The sequence below is a fragment of the Phoca vitulina genome, unplaced genomic scaffold, assembly GCF_004348235.1.
Source record: "Phoca vitulina isolate PV1807 unplaced genomic scaffold, GSC_HSeal_1.0 scaffold104, whole genome shotgun sequence".
NCBI classification, from domain to species: Eukaryota; Metazoa; Chordata; class Mammalia; order Carnivora; family Phocidae; genus Phoca; species Phoca vitulina.
In genome coordinates, this window is record NW_022589807.1 from 459,900 (window position 1) to 486,533 (window position 26,634).

General features: G+C 39.3%; 2 protein-coding genes across 4 annotated transcripts in view; one reads left to right on the top strand and one right to left on the bottom strand.

Annotated features, from left to right (window-relative positions):
- CENPP (centromere protein P) overlaps positions 1-26,634 on the top strand; it is a 241,093-nt gene that overhangs the window by 69,596 nt on the left and 144,863 nt on the right. The window lies entirely within an intron of this gene.
- OGN (osteoglycin) lies at positions 993-24,572 on the bottom strand. The gene is made up of 7 exons (XM_032397785.1): positions 24,411-24,572; positions 23,188-23,434; positions 20,917-21,010; positions 8,241-8,399; positions 6,203-6,405; positions 3,643-3,738; positions 993-2,843 (listed from the first exon to the last, which is right to left on the bottom strand). The coding sequence occupies exons 2-7, from the start codon at positions 23,359-23,361 to the stop codon at positions 2,673-2,675; spliced, it is 897 nt and encodes a 298-aa protein (XP_032253676.1). The 5' UTR covers positions 23,362-23,434; positions 24,411-24,572; the 3' UTR covers positions 993-2,672.

The following is a 26,634-nucleotide window of genomic DNA, read 5'->3' on the forward strand; positions in this document are numbered from 1 at the left end:
TGTATACATTGTAAACAAAGGGTCCATCTGCATTCTTTTGCACGTGGGTATCGATTGTCCTGGGTCTTGGCACCTTTGTTGAAAATCATTTGACCATCTATGCAAAGGTTTGTTTCTAGGTTCCCTCTTCTCTTCCATTGTTATGTATGTTCCTATCCATGCCAGTACCACACTTTTGATTACTGTAGCTTTGTAATTCACTTTTGAAATGAGAAGTGTGAGTTCTCCAATTTTAGTCTTCTTTTCTAATTTATTTTGCCTATTTGAAGTCCCTTGAGATTCCATATGAATTTTAGAATGGCTTTTTCTATTTCTTCAAAAAGTGTAATTGGGACTTGGATAGGGATTCTGTTGAGTCTGTGTATTGCTTTGGGTGGAGCTGACCTAGTAACTGTTAAGTCTTCCAGCCCACAGACATAGGGCGTCTCTCTACTGGCGCATGGCTTCGTTATTTTCAGGAATGTTTGTAAGGGTAAAACAGTTTTAATTTTAAACCTTAATTTCTTTAATTATCAGTGTCAATAATGAATACTATTTCTTTAAGATAATGGGATCAGCAACATTTTACTTTCTCTCATTCTTTTATTTATGATTTAAGGGTATATATAAGGTTGTCAGTTACCCCTGTTCATATCTTCTTATCTGGAAGTCTGAAATTGTCTTTGAAAGATAATTTTGTAATACAGACCTTTTATGAGTGCTTTTTCCTAATTATTATTTTATGTAAACCACAGGCTTTTGAATTCTCTAAAATTTGAGTTATTTTATGGGTTTTTTTTTTTTTCCCTCTTTAAGTTCAGTTAGATAAAGAATATAGGGATGCATCTGGAAATGTGAGAGACGTCTTCTCTGACCGCTTTTCCTGGTGTCAGTCCCACCACTTATCTCTCCTTTTTATCAAGTTTATTTTTCCAGATAAAGTTATAATTTATTTCCATTGTTTTTTTCAAGATTGTGATAAAGATTCTATTTTTCCAAATAAAACAGAGCCCTCAGTTTAAATGAATTTTATTTTGTACTTTTCATTGCATATTCAATTCAGATGTGCTCACTACTATTATGCTAGGCACACTGAAAGTATACAGGGAATATCGGATGTGTTCAGGGAGCTTTCAGTCACAGAGAAATGAGGCATGCACACAGAATAATGAGAAAGCAGTATATAGTTAATGATGACCAATTACCAAAATAAAATAAGTGAGTTAATAAAGACATCACAGATGTTTTAATGAAAAAGTCTCATCTTCAGGTCAACCTTGACAAATGGAGGAAAAATTGAAAAACAGGAGTTCATTCTACTTAGGGAAAAACAGAAGCAAATGCTTAAAAATATGAATAACTATTTGTTCTGGGAATGGTATATGGAGACCAACTTGATTCTAATGTATGATTTATGTTGGAAACAATATTGGAAATTTTTATATACACAGTTCAGACGCATGTGTCTAAAGCACTGATAATTTTGGATGTAATCCTGATGCAGTGTGGGGACTAAGACTTTTGAGTGGGTTTTGGGCAAGAGGAAGGTTATTTTAGGAACTTTAATCTGGCAGCGTTGTTCCATCATGAGTCATCACTGTTAGTGTGTAGGTGAATTCACATTGCGAAATGATCAGTTAATCCCGGGTCTTTAGAAAATGTTGCTCCGAAGCCTTCTTGTGGAGGTATAGTCAGTTTGCATGACTGTGATGTATATAGGTTGGGGGGCAGGGGGGAAGGTGGTGTTCAGTAACACCACAAAATTCACTGTTTTCATGTCTTACATTTGAACAGATTTATAAATGAGATTCTCACTGCTGTGGTGGTAAAAAGAAAATATTTTGCAGTATCTGTCATATTTGAAAGCCTTTACAATGGGGAACTTTATAGTTATTTTTTGAGAGATGGGATGGACATTCAAGTTTTTTTTTGTTTTTTTGTTTTTTATGAGCATTCTGATTTTGGTCTGCTTGGCTCCTTAAAATGTTTTATGGTAGACTTGGAATGTCAGTATTTAGAAAAAGGAAGATTTTGTACTATTTTGCTGAAACCTTTAACTGTGTGACTACAAAGCAAACTTTGAATATTACTCTATTAGGTCTTTATCAGAGAGTAAAATTATGCTTTCTTTGGAAAGTTTTGCCTAGATATGAGACGATACCCTATTTCTCAGGCTAGGTAAAAATATAATAGCTGCCTTAATAGAGGGAAAACAGTTCCTATTTCATAATGAATAATGTATGAATCATAAAAGAAAAATGGGAGATCACTGGAAATACTTAGCTTTTTTCAAAGTTTTTGGAACATCTTCCTTAAATGCTTTAGGGATCCAGTAAAGGCCAAGAAAGACCAGCAGTTGAACGTTTCTTGGACTTACCCTTCCACTTCATTAGTAATGGAAATAATGCTTCTTAAATTTGGGTATTTATATAAAAACATACCTTTTAAAATGGCACTATGGTATAAACTACAAGGATTTTGTAATGCTATTTAAGTATTTTCACATTGCTTTGTTTTGAACTTTAGATTCAGTTTCACTTTTTACTTGTTATGTGTAAGATTTTTGTTTAAAACATAAAATTACTTCATAGTGGGACACAAAGTTAATATTAAATATTTATGCTCCTGTAGACATTGTTGAGACAGATTGTATGCATGAGTATACTTTAGTTTATATGCTGCATTGGTAGTGGTTAAAAGTATGACCCTACAGGCAATCTTTTCAAGCAGATAAAACTGTTGGGATGCTTTCCCAGGACGATGGGGTTGCCCTCCAAGCGTATCTCTTCAATGCGGTCCCGAATATAACGGGTGTCATTAGCCTTGCAGAATGTATCATCTGTGATTGAAGTTATGTTGTTAAACTGGAAAATAGAAGGGAAAAATTGTTCAGAAGTTTGAAATTAACCTTCTGTATGCTATGTAATGGGATTTCACAGAATATTTATCTAAAAAGTGATTTTGAAAATATTGTATATCCTGTGTATCCTCATAGTAATAAAACCCTCTCAGTGCGACCTCAGTTTCCCCCCAGCCCCTACCTTTTTACGTATACAGTATTACTTTGGAAGAACACATTGCTTATTATTCAGAGTGATATCCATGTGGCAGAAAGTTCTAAGCATGAATAAGATTATCCTAGCTGGAGAAACTGTCCTGTTCTAGAGTGTCAACTCAAAATGGGTACTGTGTCCTTAGATATTCCTTTAAAGAAGTAAAAAGGACAAATGGGAATTCTTGTGATGCTGAGAGACCAATTTTAGTTTATTTTAATTCCTCTTCTCTCTTCTATTACCTCAAGATGATATTGGACAATAAAGTCAGCTGGAAAGTCACCAAAAGCCAATGTTTACTGCTGTTGGAGAAAGAAGCACAAAGCAGAGGTCTTAGTGTGCCCTACCTTCAAATCCATGTGTCAGATTAATTAGGAGATGATAAGTTCACACCTGATGACAAACCCCACTCTAAGAGCAGACCTCACACCTAGGTCGCTGATCCTTTCATGGTTCTCTGGACAGGTGGGGCTTTCAGGTGGGTGAGCGCCTTGGACTAGTTATACTTTTGATAGGCAAAATTTACATGTGAATAAATGAGTTTCCTAATGAGTCATAAGACTGACCAATTGTAACTTAAAGCCAGATATTGTGAAAGGAGCAATCCTACCTGAAGATGAATTACACGTAGACTTTCTGGTAAATTAAGAGGCACAGATTCCAGGGCATTGTGGTCCAAGTAGAGGAAGGAGAGGTGGTTCAATTTCTGTAAGGAAAAGGTACTTGGCTTGAGTGTTATTGAGGTCAGTACATTTCTTACACAGGATTCCAGCTGTGTACACACGTGCATATGCATGCATATATGTGCATATACATGTGCGTGCATGTGTACGTGAATACATGTGCACATAAGTATTGTTATAGACACCTCTCAGTACTATTAATTGCTGGTTTGGTAGTTATTTGGTTTTGAGGTTTTTTTTCGTTTCACAAGTAGTATATTTTGGTCCTTTATGAAGGGTAGTAGTTCCCTCTTGCCTCCCCACATTTTTCTCCACTTATCTGACCACTGAATATCCAGCCATGCCTGGCCTCAGTCCTCATGTCAGCTTCTGGGCCCCTTTGATTTGTCTTGTGAACAGCTAATAAGGTCAGTCCCTACGCAGGATTGAATTTGGATCCTGGTGCTGCCATAACCTCTCTTGAACCTTCAGAACTTCTCATTTCAGTTCCACCAATTTCTAGCAAAATGAATGCAGGCACATCTTGGAGATAATGTGGGTTCAGTCCCAGACCACCACAATAAAACAAATATTGCAATAAAGTGAATCCAGTGAATTTCTTGGTTTCCCAGAGCCTATAAAAGTTACGTTTACACTATACTGCGGTCTATGAAGTGTGCGGTAGCGCATGTCCAACAAACAGTGTACGTACCCTAATTAAAAATACTTCATTGCTAAAAGCTAACCATCATCTGAGCTTTCAGTGAGTTATAATCCCTAATGACAGATCACCATGACAAATGTAATAATAATGAAAAAGTTTCAATTATTGCAGGAATTAGCAAAACATGGCAGAGACGCAGTGAGCAAACGCTGTTGGAAAAGTGGCACCAACAGACTCGCTCCACACAGGGTTGGCGCAGACCTTCAGTTTGCAGAAACACGGTCTCTGCAAAGCACAGTGACATGCGACTTGCCTGTGCTCCTGAGCGATGTGCTTGTTAGTAAGATATTTCCTAGAGCAATTTATTAACTACTTAGTGAGGTACAACTTTTACCCATAAGGGTCTGTGTTGAATTACTCTTCATTCAGCAGCCCATTGCTGTGTATCATTTTATAACGTGACTTCAAGATGTAATGCAAGTGTAAAATTCAGAATATTCAAACACTCCTTTTGTGAAGTGTTGATCGGCTCTTGCAGATCTTTACTATGCCAGTTGGTCAACAGCTTATCAGCTGGAATTACATAGCTTCAAATTATAAGGGTTTTTTGTTGTTTTTAAAGTGAGTCCTGTTTTGGGCGCCTGGGTGGCTCAGTCGTTAGGCGTCTGCCTTCAGCTCAGGTCATGGTCCCAGGGTCCTGGGATCGAGCCCCGCATTGGGCTCCCTGCTCCGCGGGAAGCCTGCTTCTCCCTCTCCCACTCCCCCTGCTTGTGTTCCCTCTCTTGCTGTGTCTCTCTCTGTCAAATAAAAAAATAAAATCTTGAAAAAATAAAAAAATGAAGTGAGTCCTGTTTTGAAAAGTCCCCTAATAATCCCTTAACTTCCGAGGAACTCTGATGTGCCTTTAGAATAATTTCTCTTAACAGTTTAAAAAGAACTGCTTGAGTGTAAACAAAAAGAAAAGAAAAATGGAATATTTTTACATTTTCTGACAGGTTGTTCATTTGTGGATAAATTGTACCTTTTTGTGATTATCATAAACTTTATGATACTATTTGATAGTGTTTCTATTAGATGTTATCATAAGAAGTCACAAACTTCCCTTTTGAATGAGTTTTGCTGCCAATAGTAACACAGTCGTCTTTTTATCTGGGGCTCCTTCCAGGACTGGGAACGACTTACCACCTGGTAACCAGGACTGGACTGAGGCAGTAATTTCTCCTTAGGCTGTGCATTTGGACACAACCTGGCTACCTAAGTCAGAGTAGATCACCTTCCCTTTTTCCTGTACCTATATCTTGAGTTATTAAATAAGAAATGTATTTAATGTTTAGTACATATAGGATTTTGTACTAGCTGAAATTCAAAAGAAAGTCTACCTACAGAATTTCATGGGCTAATACTTTTAAGTAGTAAAAGTAAAATTAAACTTTTACTGAATTTTACTTTAGGAACGATAATTTTCTGGCATGTGTAAATTACTAATATTGTAAGGAAAAGAAACACAGGAAAACTCGCATTTTGAGGTTTTATAGTATCCTGGTGCCATGAGGGTACGAACCACGTCTATATAAATAAATATTTACTGTGTGAACAAGTGAAAAAGCTGGGACACAACGTAATCCCATGAAACAAGGTCAAGTTACATAAAGGGAGGTGCAGGTAAGCTAGACTGAATGAGCCCAATACCAGGACTACTTATTATGGAAATAATGTCTTCATTTATAAAGTTAAAATCATTTTAAAATATAAAACAAAATTTTAGAACAGAGTTTCTCTTTTCTCATATTATCATTGGTTGTATAAAACTGATACTGTGTTTGGTCATAGTATAAAATACTTACTTTGAATGTATTTGCTTTGATTCCTCTACTCTTGATTTTGTTGTATTTTGCATTAAATAAAGTGAGCTTGGGAGGAAGAACTGGAAGTTTCAATAGTTGATTTTCAGCTAGTGTAAGTTCTTCTAAGAGAGAAAGTTTTGAAAAAGTACCATCTTCTATATCTTCAATCAGATTTCCCGTAAAATCAAGTCTTCTTAAGTTAGCTTGAAGGAAAAATATACAGAAAATATACAAAAAATATAAAGTCTCATTTGTGTGGACTGAAGAAAAGCATTGGTTTAACGGGTCATTCAAACACCTTTTATTTTTAGTATCTAATAGAGTGTCTGTAATGAGTAGATCAGTAAATTTTGTTGAATGCATGGTGAGCATCTGCCCTGCACCTCACACTGATGGCTTTCCTCACTTGAGTCCTGGAATCTCAGGGTTGGAAGGGAACTTAAAGTTCATAGAGTCCTTCTATCCTTCTGTGTTTGAATTCTCAGGATGCTGAGGCAGTTTGAAACAAATTCTGGTTGCAGATCATGGGAAGTAAGCACCACATTTGGTTGAAAAGAATCATGTAGGTATGTTTTGGACTTTTTCCCAGCCTGTTGCATTGTGATCGTAGGTATGTTATCTTTATCTGTCTATGCCTTATCGCTTAACAACAACAAACAGGAATGTTCCCTAATTGGTTAAGGTGATGCAGACGGAGAGAGACATTCAGTTCGTTTGTTTCACTTTTATATGTCTGGGATGATGAGGAAACGGAGTCACTTCTCATTCATTATTTGAGTTAATCCCTGCAAACACTGAGTTAGTGAATATGGATCATTGCTTCCAGGGAATATACACGGTTAGGCTCCTGTGAGCCTGTGGTCACACATTTACATTTACATCAACCAATTAGTACGGAATTCTATCAGTGTTTCTGTTTCAAAGCATTGTAGTTAGTTTATATGTTGTGGGTACCTTAACATCGAACTCACGGCCATGAGCACTGCAGCTCACACTGGAATGAAGATTCCCTCACACAGTGTCTTTCCCGTGAGGCACTTGAGCACTGCGCTTGGGGAGCACAGGACTGGGGAAGGCGTGGCACTAAGACGGAGCAGGACCCTTAGGATGTGAGAGCTGACACAGAATGGCAGGGGTCACCTTGCTCGACCTTGGCTAGGTAACCCCAATGTGTTCCCACTGTGCACTTGTCTGCAGATGACTGTGAAGGGCAACATGTAGTGACTTTGGGTCACAAATAAACTCCACCGGGTAGGTGAGTTTGAAGGTGTGGACCCACAACCGGGAGGCACAGCTGTACCCCGACCAGCGCAGCGCGAGTGCTCTTATGGCGAATCTCATAAATGTGTAACGGGCCAGTGTGCGCTTCTGGGTGTGAAGCACTCAGCAACATAGCAGGCTGAAGAACTCGCGAGGGCTTGTGATGCAGGAGTTGGGGAGTGTGGTGTGCGCCCTGGTGGCCCGCATCCCAGAAAGCAGTGAAACCCGCTGGTTCCACGTGATAATCGTATGAGAAGTTTGGTGGTGTGTCATGACGACACGTGGGCCTCTCCCAAGACCTAAATTGAAAGCTCTGGAGAGTAGGGCCTGGTATCGGTATTTTTGTGTTTGGTACATAGCCAGGTTTAAGAACCTTGAGTTAAAGTAAGGAAAAGAGTCTATGCTTCTAAAGTGAAGGGAGCATTGTGAAGAAAGCACTGAGGTTAGAGAAGCACTTCGATTATACTGGCACTCCTGACTGGCTGAGGCAGACAGGTCTCAAAGTCCTGAAGTTGAGAAGGCGTAGGTGCCCATATGTTGGATGGGCCGTCAACATAGACACTGACGTCACCAGTAAAGAAAGATGACATGCGGCATTTGAATGGAAAGGAGATTCACCAGCAAACCAGCGGATTTTGGTGAGGTATGTGGATACTTAAATACTCCAGCAGTGACTACCCTAGATGTGAGAGGCCACAAGTGCATAGAAACTTGTGTTTATAATGGGGTTAATACTAACATGAGTTAATATGAATTATTTTATTTAAAATTAACTTACGTATATCTGCAAAATCTTTCGCAGTCAGCTTTTTAATTTTGTTGAATCGTGCATAAAGATAGGCTGATTCCTTTGGCAAGGGTGGTACAGCATCGATGTCAACTTCTTCACAGTATACGGAACCACTTAAGCAAACACACAGTAGGCAGGTGGGCATTTCTAAGTTGGGAAACAAAATCATAAAAATATAAACAGTACTTTAAAAATATCTGGCCTCAGGGCACCTGGGTGGCTCAGTCATTTGAGTGTCTGACTCTCAGTGTCAGCTCAGGTCTTGATTTCAGGGATGTGAGTTTGAGCCCCGTGTTGGGCTCCATGCTGGGTGTGGAACCTACTTAAAAAAAAATTAAAATATTTAGCCTCTAATGGTAAAACTGTTGCTATCATGAATGTTATCACTAATTTGAAAAGATATTTTGCAGAATTATAGGTGATAGTGGGAAAGATACCATGGTCATGTTAGTTAGTGACCTGTATTGTACCTAATAACTCACCAGAATCTTATCTTCAGTTCTGTAATCCAAAATCTCCTTTATTCTCTATCCTAGCAGTGATCATTTAATTGCTGGACTGATTTACATTTCCTGGTTTGAATATCAAAAAGGATGTATGAAGCAGACCATAAGGTAAACGCAAGCTTCCTGTATCACTTGGTTTGGCACAGACACATTTCAGATTGGTGACCCTAGCCACGGAGCTTAGAGACCAGCAGTTAAGTAAGCACAGACTGTTAACCTGAATGTTAGAGCCGTCCCAGAAACGGCACAGACCCCATGACGTGCTACATCATGTACTGCATACTTGTCATGCCTTTTTCTTCTCCTTCAACCTGGAATATGCCCTAGTCTTTTACATTTTTGAAAACTTCTGAATTTTAAAAACGTTTTATTTTTCAGGGCATTTATTTTCAGAATGTCTTTCAATTAGGGTTTGTCTGAGGTTTCTCATTTTTGACAGGAATACCACGGAAATGATGTTGGGTCCTCAGGGCCGTGTATCAGGAAGCACATGGTATCTATTTGTCCCATTCCTGATGATGCTTTCTTTGGTCACTTGACTCACTTGGTGTTTGCCATTAATAAGTATCTTCTGAGGAAGTACTATGAGATTCTTTTTTTTTTTTTTTTTTAAAGATTTTATTTATTTTTATTTGAGAGAGAGAGAATGAGAGAGAGCGAGTACATGAGAGGGGGGAGGGTCAGAGGGAGAAGCAGACTCCCTGCCGAGCAGGGAGCCCGATGCGGGACTCGATCCAGGGACTCCAGGATCATGACCTGAGCCGAAGGCAGTCGCATAACCAACTGAGCCACCCAGGTGCCCCAGTACTATGAGATTCTAAACATCTGGTTTGTCATTAACCTGTCACTCACTAGTTTCATCACCTATTGATAGTTCTTACCTGAATCATTTGTTACTAGGATACTTGCAAATTATGATTTTCTATTCCATCATTTCTTCTACATTTGTTAGTTGATATCTGGTATAAGGTAGAACATTCCCTTCTTATTTATTTAGTTATATCAGCTCAGTATGAGCTTATGAATTCCTTATCCCATGGGTCAGAAGTTACCGTCATATTTATTTTGATAATTAGTCACAGATTAGCCAGTGTGAACTCTTTTTTTTAATATTTTATTTATTTGAGAGAGAGAGGGAGCACAAGCAGGGGGAGCTGCAGGCAGAGGGAGAAAAGCAGGCTTCCCACCGAGCAAGGAGCCCAACATGGGCCTCGATCCCAGGACCTGGGATCATGACCTGAGCTGAAGGCGGACGCTTAACCTTCTGAGCCACCCAGGCACCCTGAATGTGAACTCTTTTATGCTCTTTTTTATTCTCTCACAGCTTTTTTTGTGCTTAAATGATACTTAATAAATTACACATATTTAACTTGTATAATTTATAAGTTTTTGACATATGTATATACCCATGAAACCATTGCTGCAATTGAAATACTTGACATAATCATCACCCAGAGTGTTCTTACGCTCTTTGTAGTCCCTCCCTCGCAGCAACCACTGACCTGCTTTCTGTCAGTTTACAACAGCTTGCATTTCCGAGAATTTTATATCAAAAGAACCATGAAGTATATACGCTTTGATCCAACTTCTTCCACTGTGCACAATTATTTTGAGATTCATCTCTTATCACATGTATCAGCAGTGCATTCCTTTTTATTACTGAGTCCTATTTCATTGTATTAATATACACAGTTTATATAGTCCTTCCTTATCGGCATTTGGGTTTTTAGTTTTTGGCTATTTCACAGAAAGCTACTGTGAACCTTTATGTAAAAGTTTGTGTGGACGTAATGCTTTCATTTCTCTAGTGTAACTACCTAAGAGCAGAATGGCTGGGCCACCTGATAGGTGTATACCTTTTGAGGAAAGCCCCAAACTGTGTTCCGTAGAGGTTGTGCCATTTTATAGTCCCTTCAGCAGTGAACGAGAGTTCCAGTTACTCCACATCCTGTCAGCATTTGGTTTGATCAGACTTTTTAATTTTAGCCATTCCAGGAAGGCACGTTGTGGTATCTCCTGTTCTAATTTATATTTTCCTAATGACTAATGTGCTGAGCAATTTTTTAATAAATTTATTTGCCATCCACATATTGTAGTGGTAAAGTGTTCATATCTTTAGCCTATTTTTAAAATTTTTCTTTGTATTTTTGTTACTGAAATAGAAGACTGTATATTGTAGGTATAAGTTGTTTGTCAGATTTACATTTTGCAAATCTTTTCCTCTATGTGGCTCGTCTTCTTATTATCGATGTCTTCTGAACAGGAAACATTTTTTTCTTCTAAATTGTTATTTAAATTCTAGTTAGTTAATATATAGTGTAATATTGGTTTCAGGAGTAGAATTTAGTGATTCATCACTTACATACAATACCCAGCACTCATCACAACGCGTGCCCTCCTTAATGCCCATCACCCATCTAGCCCCTCCCCTACCCACCTCCCTCCCTCAACCCTCAGTTTGTTCTCTGTAGTTAAGAGTCTCTTATGGTTTGCTTCCATTCCTCTCCTTTTTTTTTTTTTTTTCCTTCCCATATGTTCATCTTTTTTGTTTCCTAAATTCCACGTATGAGTGAAATCATGGTATTTGTCTTTCTCTGACTTATTTCACTTAGCATAATACTCTCTAGCTCAATTCAGGTCATTGCAAATGGCAAGATTTCATTCTTTTTGATGTCTGAGTAATATTCCATTGTATATATACACCACAACTTCTTTATCCATTCATCAGTCAATGGACATCTGGGCTCTTTCCATAGTTTGGCTTTTGTTGGTAATGCTGCTATAAACATTGGGGTGCATGAGCCCCTTCAAATCTGTATTTTTTTTATCTTTCGGGTAAACACCCAATGGTGCAATTGCTTGGTCAGAGGGTAGTTCTATTTTTAACTTTTTGAGGAACCTCCATACTATTTTCCACAGTGGCTATACCAGTTTGCATTCCCACCAACGGTGCAAGAGGGTTTCCCTTTCTCCACATCCTTGCCAACACCTATTTTTTCCTGTGTTGTTAATTTTAGCTATTTTGCCAGGTGTGAGGTGATTTCTCATTGTGGTTTTGTGTTTTTTTGTTATTTTTTTTAAAGATTTTATTTATTTGAAAGAGAGAGAGGGGGTGGGGGAGAAGCAGGCTCCCCCCTGAGCAGGGACCCAGATGCGGGACTCAACCCCAGGACCCTGGGATCATGACCTGAGCTGAAGGCAGACGCTCAACTGACTAAGCCACCCAGATGCCCCCTCATCATTGTTTTGATTTGTATTTCCCTGATGATGAGTGATGATGAGCGTCGTTTCATGTGTTTGTTGGCCATCTGGATTTCTTCTTTGGAAAAGTGTCTATTCGTGTGTTCTCATTTCTTAACTGGATTATTTGTTTTTTGGGTGTTGAGTTGGTAAGTTCCTTATAGATTTTGGATCTGTCATTTGCAAATATCTTCTCCTGTTCCCTAGGTTGCCTTTTAGTTTTGTTGATTGTTTTCTTCCCTGTGTAGAAGCTTTTTATCTTGATGAAGTCCCATTGGTTCATTTTTGCTTTTGTTTCCTTTGCTTCTGGCAACATGTCTAAGAAGAAGTTGCTGAGGCCAAGGTTGAAGAGGTTGCTGCCTGTGTTCTCTACGATTTTGATGGTTTCCTTTCTCACATTTAGGTCTTTCATCCTTTTTTTTTTTAAGATTTTATTTATTTATTTATTTTGAGAGAGAGAGAGAGCATGTGTGTGAGTGGGGGAAGAGGCAGAAGAAGGAGAGAGAGAATCCCAAGCAGAGTCCACACCAAGCCAGAGCCTGATACGGGGCTCGATCCCACAACCCCAGGATCACCACCTGAGCAGAAACCAAGAGTCGGATGCTCAACCAACTAAGCCACCCAGGCCCAGGTCTTTCATCCATTTTATATTTATTTTTGTGTATGGTGTAAGAAAGTGGTCCAGTTTCATTCTTCTGCATGTTGCTGTCCAGTTTTCCCAGTACTATTTGTTGAAGAGCCTGTCTTTTTTCAATTGGATATTCTTTCCTGCTTTGTCAAAGATTAGTTGACCATATAGTTGAGGGTCCATTTCTGGGGTCTCTATTCTGTTCCATTGATCTGTGTGTCTGTTTTTGTGCCAGTACCATACTGTCTTGGTGATCACAGCTTTGTAATAGAGCTTGAAGTCAGGCATTGTGATGCCCCCAGGTTTGGTTTTCTTTCTCAGGATTGTATTGGGTCTTTTCTGGTTCCATACAAATTTTAGGATTTTTTGTTCTAGCTCTGTGAAAAATGCTGTTGTTACTTTTATAGGGATTGCATTAAGTGTGCAGATTGCTTTGGGTAATATAGACACTTTAACAACATCTTCCAATCCATGAGCATGGGATGTCTTTCCATCTCTTTGTGTCTTCCTCAATTTCATTCATGAGTGTTCTGTAGTTTTCAGAGTACAGATCTTTTACCTCTTAGGTTATGTTTATTCCTAGGTATCTTACTGTTTTTGGTGTAGATGTAAATGGGATTGATTCCTTGATTTCTTTTACTGCTGCTTCATTATGGGTGTATAGAAATGCGACAGATTTCTGTACATTGATATTCTATCCTGTGACTTTGCTGAATTCGTGTATCAGTTTTAGCAATTTTTTGGTGGGGTCTTTCATGTTTTCTATATAGAGTATCATGTCATCTGCAAATAATGAAAGTTTGACTTCTTCCTTGCTGATTTGGATGCCTTTTATTTCTTTTTGTTGTCTGATTGCTGTGGCTAGGACTTCCAGTGCTGTGATGAACAGTAATGGTGAGAGTGGACATCTCTGTCGTCTTCCTGACTATAGGGGTAGGGCTCTCAGTTTTTCCCCATTGAGGATGATACTAGCCCTGGGTCTTTTGTATGTGGCTTTTATGATGTTGAGGCGTGTTCCTTCTATATATTTTTATTTTAATGAAGAACAGTTGATTCCTTTATAGTTGTGCTTTTTCTGTTGTATTTAAGAAATCTTTGCCAACCTACGTTATTATCCTGTTTTCTTCTAAAGGTTGTATAGTGTAAGCTCTTGATATTTAGCTTTGGGGTCCATTTTGAGTTAATTTTTATATATGGTCTCAGGAAGAGTCAAAGCTCATTTTTTTAACTTAGAGCTATCCAGTTTTTTCACCATTTTTTGAAAAAATTGTCCTTTCCTCATTATGTTGCATTGGGACCACTGTGAAAAACCAGTTGACCCTATTGTGTAAGTGTATTCCTGGACTCTTCTGTTTTGTTGATCTACTTGTTATTTTTATGCTAATACCACAATGTCTTACTTCCTGTACGGTTTTAGGAAGTGTAAATCCTCTACCTGTATTCTTCAACATTGTTACGACTATTCTAATCTCTTTGCATTTCCACATAAATTTCAGTCAGCTTCTTAATTTCAAAAAGCCTGCTAAAAATTTAACTGGTATTGAGTTAAATCTACAAATAAATTTGTGAAAAATTGATATCTTAATGATACTGAGTTTTCTGGTTCTTGAACATAGTATATCCATATATTTAGGTCTTTAATTTCTCACAGTATAGTTGTCTAGATTTCAGTGTGCAGGTCTTAATATGTCTTTTACAAATTTATACCTACATATTTTTTTATATTTTGATTAATTAAAATGTTAAATGTCTCCATTACTCTGTGAGAACTTTTTTATTTTCTGGCTTAAGATGTCCTAGACCACTCTTGCCTTTTCTCTGCCCTAAGCCTGAAATCAGTTATTCCTTTAAGGAGTATTGGTTCCTTTTAGTGGAGAGTAGTATTTAGAAACCAAGATTTGAATGTGGATATGCTTATTGCTACCAGCATCTCATTGTTTCTACACTCTTTCTGCAGAGAGAGCTGGGAAATATATATATGTCTATTTGTCTCTCCATATTTAATACACATATATGCACACATATATGTATTATAGACATATACATGCATTCTTACACACATATAGACATAGATATATGTATACACCGTCTACATGTGTGTATGTACACATAAACACACCGTATGCATGTGTGTGTGTACACAAACGCGCCACATGCATATGTGTGTGTGCACATAAACACGCTGTATGCATATGTGTGTGTGTACACATAAACACGCCGTATGCATATGTGTGTGTACACATAAACACACCGTATGCATATGTGTGTGTACACATAAACACGCCGTATGCATGTGTGTGTGTACACATAAACACGCCACATGCATGTGTGTGTGTGTGTGCACATAAACACACCGTATGCATGTGTGTACACATAAACACACCGTATACGTGTGTGTGTACACATAAACACACCGTATGCATATATACACATATACACTCACAGAGCCAAATATGTCTATACAGGCAAACATCAGAGAAAGTGCACATTTGGTTCCAGTGCGATAAAGCACGTTAAATGAGCTTTTTGGTTTCCTGGTGCACATAAAAGTTACGTTTACAGTGCATGTGGCCTTTGAAGTGTGCAGTAGCTGTGTCTAAAGAAACATTGTTCAGGGCTCCTGGGTGGCTCAGTGTCTGCCTTCGGCTCAGGTCATGACCCTCAGGGTCCTGGGATGGAGCCCTGCATCGGGCTCCCTGCTCGGCGGGAAGCCTGGTTCTCCCTCTCCCAATCCCCCTGCTTGTGTTCCCTCTCTCGCTGTCTCTCAAATAAATAAAATCTTAAAAAACAAATAAGAAAACATTGTTCAAAAAAGAAAAGAATGTTCATATCTTATTTAAAAATACTCTGTTGTTGAAAAGTGCTAACCACCATCTGAGCTCTCAGGGAGCCATGATCTTTTTGCTGGTGGACTGTCTTGCCTGATGTTGATCTGCTGACCCATCAGGGTGCTGGCGGCTGAAGGCTGGGTGACTGGCCATTTCTGAAAATAAGACAACCCTGAAGTTTGCCTCATGGATTGACTCTTCCTTTCGTGAATGATTTCTCTGTAGCTTGTGATGCTTGTTTGGTAGCATTTTACCCACAGAAGAACTTCTTTCAAAACTGGAGTCCATCCTCCAACTCTGCCTCTGCTTTACAACTGGGTTCACGTGATATTCTAAATCCTTTGTTGTCATTTCAGCAGTCTTCACAGCATCTTTACCAGGTGTAGATTCCATCTCAAGAATCCCCTTTTTTGCTCACCCATAAGAAGCAACTCCTCATCTGTTCAAGTTTTATCATGAGATTGTGGCAGTTCAGTCCCATCTTCAGGCCACACTTCTGATCCTGGTTGTCTTGCCGTTTCTCCCACATCCGCAGTGACTTCCTCCACTGAAGTCTTGAACCCCTCAAAGCCACCCATGAGCGCTGGAATCAACTTCTTCCAAACTCCTGTTCATTCACTTCCCGTGAATCATGCATGTTAATGGCATCTAGGATGGTGAATCCTTTCCAGGATGTTTTCGATGGACTCTGCCCAGATCCATCAGAGGAATCACTATCTGTGGCAGCTATAGTCTTACTAAAGGTATTTCCTAAAGAACGAGAGTTGAAAGTCAGAATTACCCCTGGATCCATGGGCTGCAGGATGGATGTTGTGGTAGCAGGCATGAAAGCAACATTAATCTTGTCCATCTCCATCAGAACTCTTGGCTGACGAGGTGCAATGCCATGTCACAGTAATATTTTGCAAGGAATCTTTTTTCCTGAGCAGCAAGTCTCAAGAGTGGGCTTAAAATATTCCATCAACCATGTTGTAAATAGATGTGCTGTCCGCCAGGCTGTGTTGTTTAGAGAGCATAGGCGGAGGAGATTTAGCATGGTTGCTAAGGGCTTATTTTCAGAATGGGCAATGAGCATTGGCTTCCACTTCAACTCACCAGCTGCATTAGCCTCACTTGAGAAGTCAGCCTGTCCTTGGAACCTTTTTTTTTTTTTAAGGTTTTATTTATTTATGTATTTGACAGAGAGACAGTGAGAGAGGGACACAAGCAGGGGGAGTGGGAGAGGGAGAAGCAGGCTTCCCGCAGAGCAGAGAGCCCGATGCGGGGCTCGATCCCAGGACCCTGGGACCATGACCTGAGCCGAAGGCAGACGCTTAACGACTGAGCCACCCGGGCGCCCCTGTCCTTTGAACCTTTGAAGCCAGGCATTGACTTCTTTCTAGCTATGAAAGTCCTAGATGGCATCTTCCAATAGAAGACTGTTTCATCTGTATTGACAATCTGTTTAGTGTGAGCACCTTCATGAATTCTCTTAGCTAGATCTTTGGGATCACTTGCTATAGCTTCCCCGTCGGCACTCGCTGCTTCATCTTGCACTTGTACGCTTTGGAGACAGCCTCTTTCCTTAGCCTTGCCAACTTCTGCCAGCTCCCGACTTTTCTTCTGCAGCTTCCTCACCTCCTCAGCCTGCACAGAACTGAAGAGTCAGGGCCTTGCTCTGGGTGAGGCTCTGGCCGAAGGGAATGTTGTGGCTGGTCTGAGCTTCCATCCACACCAGTCAGACTCTCCATGTCAGCAGGGAGGCTGTTTCATTTCCTTCTCATTCGAGTGTTCACTGGGGAAGCACCTGTGATGTCCTTCAAGAACGTTTCCTTTGCATTCATAACTGGGCTAATTGTTTGGCACAAGAGGCCTAGCTTTCGGCCTGTCTTGGGTTTCGACAGGCGTTCCTCACGAAGCTTAATCATCTCTAGTTGCGATGGAAAGTGAGAGATGTGTGACTCTTCCTTTCACTTGAACACTTAGAGGCCATGGTAGGGTTATCAGTTGTGCTAATGTCAATACGGTTGTGTCTCAGGGAATTGGGAGGCCCGAGGAGGAGGGGAGAGAGATGGGGGAAGGGCCCATCTGTGGAGCAGCCAGAACACACACAGCATTGATCGGTCACGTTCACCGTCTTATGTGGGCACGGCTCATGGTGCCCCCAAATTACAGTGGTGACATCGAAGATCACCGATCACAGATCACCGTAACAAATGTAGTAATAACGAGCTTGAAATATTGTGAGAGTTCCCAAAATGTGACACAGGACATGATGTGAGCAACTGCTGTTGGGAAGAGGGTGCCAGTGGACTTGTTCCAGGCGGGTTTGCCGTCACCCTTCAGTCCGTAAGCAGTGCAGCGTCTGCGGGGTCAGTAAAACAAGGCGGGCCTGTACCCATGTCTGTACCTCTGCGTACAAACCGTGAGCTGGCGCCAGGATCTTCCCTTCCGGTCCAGCTCCCCAGTGTCACTCTGGCCTTCCCCCCACCACATTTGTAGCACCAGGCTCTGAGAAATCTGGCTCTCTTGATCCAGTGCAGTATTTTACTCAGTGCTAGGCCACACAGTAAGTAGTTTGATCATTACTGACGTGTAACACAGTGGAAAACAAACCTACTCACTGGAATTTCAGTATTTGTCCCTTCTATTTTGTCTTTAGCCTGAAGGTGTGTAGTCAAAATACTGTGTTTAAGGGTTACTTGGATTAAATTTGTTTCCCTTTAATGTGTTATGTTATTCATTTGAAATGAAATTAAGTTTCTAATTGTAGGCCAATTTTGTTTTATCTTATCCTTGCTGATTCTATTTATAAATGTTTGTTTACCTGTGTGAAATATAACCTTGTTCTAAAATCAAATCTCCACAGAAAGTGTATACTCAGAGAAGTCCCACGCCCTCTTGTCCCCCGCCTCCCAGTGTCCATCTCTCCCTCCTTCCCACCCCCGGTTCCTTCTGTGATTGGTGGGTAACTAGTCTCCATTTTTAAATTACCTTTCCTTGAGTTTCTTTTCCAGAAACACAAGTAAGCTGATGCAGGTATGTTTTCCTTCTCTCTCTTTCTTGGATGAAAGGCAGTACACTATAGATACTCTTGCACTTTTTTTTCATATATTCTGGAAATCACTTCTAACAGTCCATAACAATCTTCTTCATTCACTTTCACAACTGTGTAGTATTCCCTTCTGTGGATTTACCATACTTCACTTAACCTCTCTTCAGCGTATGGGCAGTTAGATTGTTTCCAGAATTTTGCATTTGCAAGCAGTGCTTCAATGATGCTGCATATGTATTTTCTTCCTTTTGGAGGTATATCTTTAGGGTAAAAACCTAGAAGTTGATTGCTATGTCACAAAGTAAATGCATGTTTGGTTTTGTTAGACGTTGCATAACTCCTATCCAAAAACATTATACTAATTTGTATTCCTCCCAGCAGTATATGAAGATCTCTGATACCCCATGGCCTTGTCAGTGGTATATTTTGGTGTAACAGTTTTAATTTTTGTCCATCAGGTAGGTTAAAAATTTGTATCTCAGTGTAATTTAAATTTACATTTCTGTATGTGTGAGATTGAATATCTTTCCATATGTTTAAGGGTCATTTTTATATCACTTTTTGAATTGTACGTTCATATCTTTTGCTGGTTTTTCCAGTGGATTTTTATTCAGTTTCTTTTTCCTGGGTTTTTATGTGTTATAAATTAGAGATATTAACTTTATTTCTCTCAGCTTTCAGTTTTGTTTGCCTTCGTTTGTGATGCTTTTTCCCATGAAAAAGTTTGATTTCATCAAGTCAAATTGATTGATCTTTTCTATTATTTTCTCTGGATTTTGAGGCATCCCACTCCCAGATTATCATTCCGTATTTGCATGGTTTCACTTTTTACTTTTAGACCCTAATTTATACAATGAGGGATTTGTTTTTCTGTGTAAAGTATGGATCAAATTTTATCCCTTTTCAGTTGACTACTCAGTTGTTCAATACCATTTAAAAATTTTTTTTAGGGGCGCCTGGGTGGCTCAGTCGTTAAGTGTCCGCCTTTGGCTCAGGTCATGATCCCAGGGTCCTGGGATCGAGCCCCGCATCGGGCTCCCTGCTCCGCGGGAAGCCTGCTTCTCCCTCTCCCACTCCCCCTGCTTGTGTTCCCTCTCTCACTGTGTCTCTCTGTGTCAAATAAATAAATAAAGTCTTTAAAAAAAAATTTTTTTTTTAAGTTTTTATTTATTTAAGATTTTATTTTATTTGACAGAGAGAGAGTACAAGCAGGGTGAGTGGCAGAGGGAGAGGGAGAAGCAGATACCCTGCTGAGCAGGGAGCCCCATGAGGGGCTCGATTTTAGGACTCTGGTAATATGAACTGATCCAAAGGCAGACGCTTAACCGACTGAGCCACCCAGGCGCCCCTAAATTTTTTATTTAAATTTCAGTTTGTTAACATATGGTGTAATATTAGTTTCAGGGTCCAACAGTCTTTTTCAAAAATACCATCGTTAAGGTGCCTGGCGGGCTCAGTTGGTAGAGCATTGGACTCTTGATCCCGGGGTTGTGAGTTGGAGTCCCACGCTGGGTGTAGAGTTTTCTTAAAACCTTTAAATATACCATCTTTGCTTCAGTGATTTACAATGCCTTCTTTATTATATACTGAGTTTCTACAGGTATTTCTGTTTCTGAACTTCCTATTCTGTTTGTGCACCAGTATCACACGTATTTTAGCATAGAGACTTTAAAGTATGTTCTCATGTGTGGTATGTCTTGTTTCTGCGGATACCTGTCAGTTCTCAGTGACTTCCTGGGTATTAGTGGAGGTTTGATTTTTCTACATGAACTTGAGAATCAACCTTACCAGCTTTGTAAAGAAGTTTATTGTTATCAATTTAGGCAGAACTGACATCTTTATGATACCGAGTCATCCTATCCAAGAGCAAGGGATGTCTTTCCAATTAGTGTGCGATTTTTTTTCATGTTGTCGTGTGAAACACTATTCTTTGACAGAGCAAAAATAAACCAAGTAGACAGGAACTGTTAAGGAGGACTTTGTTATTTGTTATTTATACATTTTCTATTGTTTTCATAGAAATGTCTATTATAAATATTTATGTATTTAGCCATCTCTGTGTCTTCTGTAAGTTTCTCGAAGTTAAGAATTCATTTTATTTCCCTTATCCTCAGGCTGTACATAGTATTTGCAGATCATTGATGTTAAATCACTGTTTCTGGAATTCACTTTATATAGACAAAAGCACACACTTTGTACTTGGTTGTTCTTGAATGTTTCTGTCTACGTTTCTCACCTGTAATGTGGGGTGGCAATGGATGTGCACCCCCAGTGTACCAGCTATCTTTCTCAGGGGAGATAAAAGTCTACTGTTTGAATTTAATGTATTCCGAGGTCATTTTTAATACCATAAGGAATAAAGTTCCATAATAAGCTATTTATTAAAGCTCCTAATGAGATAATTAGATGAGAGGGTATGCACACTTACCATCATTTTCCTTCTTGAGGGGTGGTGGTGTTACACGTTCATCTTTCTGTAATTGAAGACTTTTCTCTTCGGGTATTATCATAGTTTCTTTTTCCTATTGGAAAAATAAAAATTTGTTATCAGGTCTGAAAACGTCTAATTTTGACCATAAAACTTAAGGTCATGGGGCGCCTGGGTCCCTCAGTGGGTTGAGCCTCAACTCTTGGCGCAGGTCGTGATCTCAGGGTCCTGGGATCGAGCTCCTCGCTGGGCTCCACGCTCAGCAGGGAGTCTGCTTGGGATTCTCTCTTCCTCTCCCTCTGCCCCACCCTGCCTCTGCCAAATAAATAAATAAATCTTAGCAAGAAACCCAAAACACCGTAGGGTCACAGATAGCACTTGTGTTCTCATGGTCACAGTTAGTGTCATTTCCTTTGCACTGCAATAGGGTCTGATACATAATTCCATTTCATCATTCATTAGCTTGTAAGGTAAATATTTGTGTAGCTTGTTTTCACTCCAGACTGTCAACTCCTTGAGTAAAAGAACCAGGTCTGTTTTATTTTTTTATCTCCAAAAGCCGAACTCCGTGCCTCCTAAATGTTGACTATATTGAAATTCCAAATGGAAGCTGGAGGGAACTCTGACTCAGAATGAAAGTTTTTCTGAAGTGGAACCTGAAATGAGATCATATTTATCAAGGGAAGTTCTTTAATTATTCTTTATGGTTTTGTCTTAATTGAGTTCAGTTCCTGATGCCAGATTCTACCATGTTCAGCAGGATTGCAGCACTAGTCACGCCGCATGTGCGGGGCACTGAGCAAGCTTTTGGTCTCTTCTGCAAGTGACCCATCATTACCTACATGCCTGCCCTGCACCGGGTCCTTCCCTACCCACCCCACGGGGACCCCCAGTCCAGACCGTTAGCCCTGGGGTCTGTATCACTCTTTCCTGTCCTGGGAGGGAACGTTTTCTGCCATTAGATTTGATGTAGATCGCGTGGGGCCCCAGTCTCTACCCTCTGAAAACATGTTCCCCTTTCATCTCCGTCTTGACTCCTTTATCCTCCCATGTGGGTTCTGCTTGAGCAGCCCCTCCACTCTGAGTTTGTGTATTAAGTGCTGTTGAATTCTTCTCCACTTCACAAATATCTTGGTCCCTACATTTATATGAAGAGCAGAGACGTCTAAAGCAATGTGAAGAGAAAAAGCAAGAACTTACTACTTTTTAGGGAGCACGGAAGTTTGAAATTATTTTTTTAACTGAGAGATTCCAATCATCGATGTAAGCCAATAGCTTATTGTTATGATAGGCCTTTTTTAAAAATTCTGAAGCTGTGACTAGTGATACCTATCATTTTTGTCTTAATGTTGGGCAAAAATAATGCTAGCATATTAACCAACTCCATTGAAAGAAATTATAGTGTTAACATTTGGTCCTGTGTACTAAAAAAAGAAAAAAGAAAAAAAAGACAATCAACATTGTTATATATTTGGCTGCGTTTCTCATTTTCCATTCTGTGTGTGCGCACACACGACACGCGCTCGTGCGCGCACACACACAGAGTAGGCAGGAGCAGATACTTATGTGCTGCGTTAACTTTTTCCTTACCCAGCATTCATTTCTTTGTGCCAAGAAAACCACAAGTAATTACTCAGCCCATGCAAGTGGAGTGTGAAAGATGTGATATGAAGTCATCCCTGCAGAGAGTATTAGCTAAAGGACAATTACAGTCACTTGGTAAAAATTGATAGAGTCTAAATTGTTGAAACTCATTAAAAATTAAGCCCCACATTGAGGAGTTTTTCATTTTTCGGTACCATGCATAGTTGGCATGTGTAAGTTATTGTGAAATGCTATGGACACCAAAATAAGCAGTATTTATTTCCATGAACCACTTCTTTCTAAAATAATAAACCTTAGGCTGGTAATCCAAGATTATTTCTCCTAATACACGTTTCTCCTATTTTATTTTGAGACAATATAATACACAAATACAGGGCGTTGTATAACATTGCTTATAAATCTTCAACCAGTAAGATATCATCTTAAAGTTTAGTTTTTTTAAATTTTGTGTTGGTTGCTATAGATACTGTTTGGTTACCACAGGTAACCATGGGAGGCATGCATACTTTAAAAATATAATCTTGGGGACAGTTATTTTGAATTACTTCCAGTCATTTAAAGTGCTGTTTCTTTCCCCTTACCTTATCAGACACATTAAAAAAACAAAAACATGCATTTAAATGGGTGACTGTTTTAGAAGTTAAATTTAGAGTAGAAATAAAATACCTTAATATTTTTTCCATCCAGATATTTATCCTCCAAGTCTTGACTAAACAAGGCTTCTTCAAAATTATCTGTTCCATAATCATAGGGCATGCGTGAGTGCTGCTGAGTCGGTGGTGCTGGCGTTATCAGAGGCACAAACAGGAGCAGGAGAAGTATAGATGGCAGAGTCTTCATTTCAGCAAAAATCAAGGTGACTGGAAGTTAATAAGCTAGTGGCCTGCTAACTGGGACAATGCTCTCTTTTTCCCTGGAAGTAAAAACGCAGACCATCGAAGCAATATTTAAAAGCTTAGAGGACTTTTGGCAGGGTGTACTCAGTAGGGGCCAGAGAACAAGTATTTAACCCTTAGTGATCTTTAATTAGATGCTAAAAGTTTTCAAGTATCAGTGACATTCTTAAAAATAGTTTCAGAAAGTGGTTTTATTTATTTTTCTGTCAAAACCCAAGCAATGTTGATAATTTCAGTTTGTTAATAATTAGGTGCCTTAAACAAAGGTATTTGTGTGCAATTGAAATCTTAGGATACCTGTAGTATAAATAGTTAAAATGAAGACTCATGATCCTGTCTCATGTGAGTTAAAAATATCGTATTTCAACTTTGCTATTTTATAAGAACTCTTGATTTGTAATGGTATGAATAGAAATAACTTCTAGGAGTTTTAAAACTTAAACTTCAAATTGAAAATGAAGAGTAGTCATTTACACTTATTTTTAGGTGATAAAGCATATAGGAAAACCCATAATATTAATTTTCTTAGTTTTGTAATTTTCATTGATATCATTATTTTTAGTTAACAGCATTGCTTTTTAAATTTAAACTATGAACAACACAGATAGTATTGCAGACTAGAAAAAATACAGAATTTAATCAAGGATTTGGGGGAAGGAGAGGGGGAAGATTCTCTTAGGGTTATCAGTGATGCACATTTCAGACTTCTTCTTAAGTAACCTCAGACAGGATCACTCAGTTGCTGGTGCTGCGTCGTACATGCCGGCTTGTCAAAAATCAGTGGCTAAAACGCCTGGCTTTTGACTTATGCAGCAAGGCTCTTGCCTGTAGGGATGTTAAAGTTATGCAGTGACATATTTAAGTGCTTGTTACAATTGTTCAAGGTAACTGAAACTTAAAAAATTAGAGGTGGCCTTTGCATTTATCAAGACCGTTCGATGAATCACATCTTAACAAGCGATATTTAAAATAATATGTGAAAGAAGAGCCTACCGTTGTAGCTTTTTTGAAGCTTTTTGTGGTTTTCCTCAATAGAAGTTCATGGCTGTGTATTAGCCCCAAGTGGTAGGTGAAGGAGGAAGGCTGTGGATCAGTTTCAAACTGCTGCATGGAGTTTCAGGGCCCAGCAGCTTTAAATGCAGTTTGCATGTGGTGGAGATCCTTGCCAACATTCTTTCTCTGGGGTGAATTGTAGTGTGCTGTACTGCAGAGCCGTGCTTAAAACATTTGCATCTGCCGTGCTTGGTCTGCTTCTACTAAGGACTGTAAGCTCGTGTTATTTTTATCTTGTGTAATGAGCACTAAGGTTTCATGAATATTATTTGTGAAGATGACATAGCTTTAAAGTCATGCTTTTTATTTTAATGCTTTCCCAGGAGATAAAACGTATGCTTTTTCAACAAAAGACCAAACCAAAGTCTAGTCTGTGCTCTTAATTTTACGAGGGGTAAAAATATTGCTCCAGTACCATAATTAGCATATAGCCAAGAAATTTCCAATGTAAAAATTAGTTTTAGCATAAATTATCTTGCAGTTAAATCAGTTGGCCCCCCCTGTATTTTAGTTACATATCATAAATATCCAAGTCTGATAAATCAGCTTTTAAAAAACACGTTTGATTTGTAATTCGGAGTTTGATGGTAAAAGATACATTTGCTAAATTAAGGAAACTATAAAATTTTTTTTTTGTAAGTGATTTTTAAAAGTTTAAATGGTATTTTATTTTTTTATTTTTTTTTATTTTTTAAAATTTTTATTTAACAGAGAGAGAGACAGCGAGAGAGGGAACACAAGCAGGGGGAGTGGGAGAGGGAGAGGGAGAAGCAGACTTCCCGCGGAGCAGGGAGCCCGATGCGGGGCTCGATCCCAGGACCCTGGGATCATGACATGAGCCGAAGGCAGACGCTTAACAACTGAGCCACCCAGGCGCCCCTAAATGGTATTTTAGATAACTATATGACCATCGTAAAGATTCACTTTCATTTTATCACTCTTTGGTGCACTCAGCACTCAAGGTAACATTTCTTTCTCCTCTAAACTAAAAATCCCATAAATATGGGTATGGATAAATATTTTATTACAAAACAGAAAAGAATACCAATTTGTTCTCTTTTCTATTCAAAATTGTCTGTAGGGTCTTTCAAATTAAAGCTTGGAAAAACTAAGACGTGAATGCTCATGATTTTATTTGAATGTGAATTATTTTACATTTACTTGTGATATTCTCTGGTTTGGGCTGATATAAATTGTCAGTTTTATGGCTTTAAGGATACAATAAAAACTTTAGAGTCTTTGCACATATCTAATAATGAAACAGCAAATACTGATTTGTTTTGCACAGTGTGGCAGGTTTGTTGAGAAGTGAACAGGATAGATGTTACATGTCAGATTTAAAGAGTCCTAAAGATTGGGTGTTTTACTAATGACACACACAGTGTGATCCTTTGTAACTTTCATAGAAAATTATACTGTGAAGTATAATGTCTTTCCTTGGGAAGTCATGACCAGTGAATACAGTTTTATTGGCGTTCATCCATGGAGTAAGTTTTCTGGACACCAGTTTTCTGCCAGAAGTGCAGACAAATGCACTCAGACTCCTAAACTCCATTTTTCCCCTGGAGTACTTCCCTGGTTGGCAGTGATCTTGAACAAGCTAACTTCTGGGGACCTCAGTGTCTTTATCTGCTGGGCTAGAATCTAGTCACTACAGAGCTTTTCAGCCTCAGCACTATTGAAATCTTGGAGTAGATAATTCTTTGTGGTGGGGGCTGTCCTGTGCATCGTAGGACATTTTGCAGCATCCCTGCTCTCTGCCCATTAGACGCCAGTAGCATTCCTCCACCCCTCACCCCCATCAGCCATGACAACCAGTATTTTCTCAAGACATTGTCCCTTTGAATGACCAAACACATACTTCTTACAAATCACAGTACGGCGTCCATCCCTTGGTCCTTGAACGGGGATCCCTCACAGCCAAACAATGATAAAAGTCGAGAGATGCTGGTGCACGACAGAATCCCATTCAGTTATTAATAACTGTTCAGCCCATCATCAGATCTTATGAAAATGTCTCCCAGGGCGAGGCCACTCAGGTTTGCAGGCTTCTGTGCATTCTTGTCGGGTTCTAAAAGCGGGGTGGTTTCCGTAACGTCAGGCTTCACCCTTTCAGGTGTCTGGTGTAATTGAGCTGCTCTGAGCCTCTCTTGAGATGTCAGTG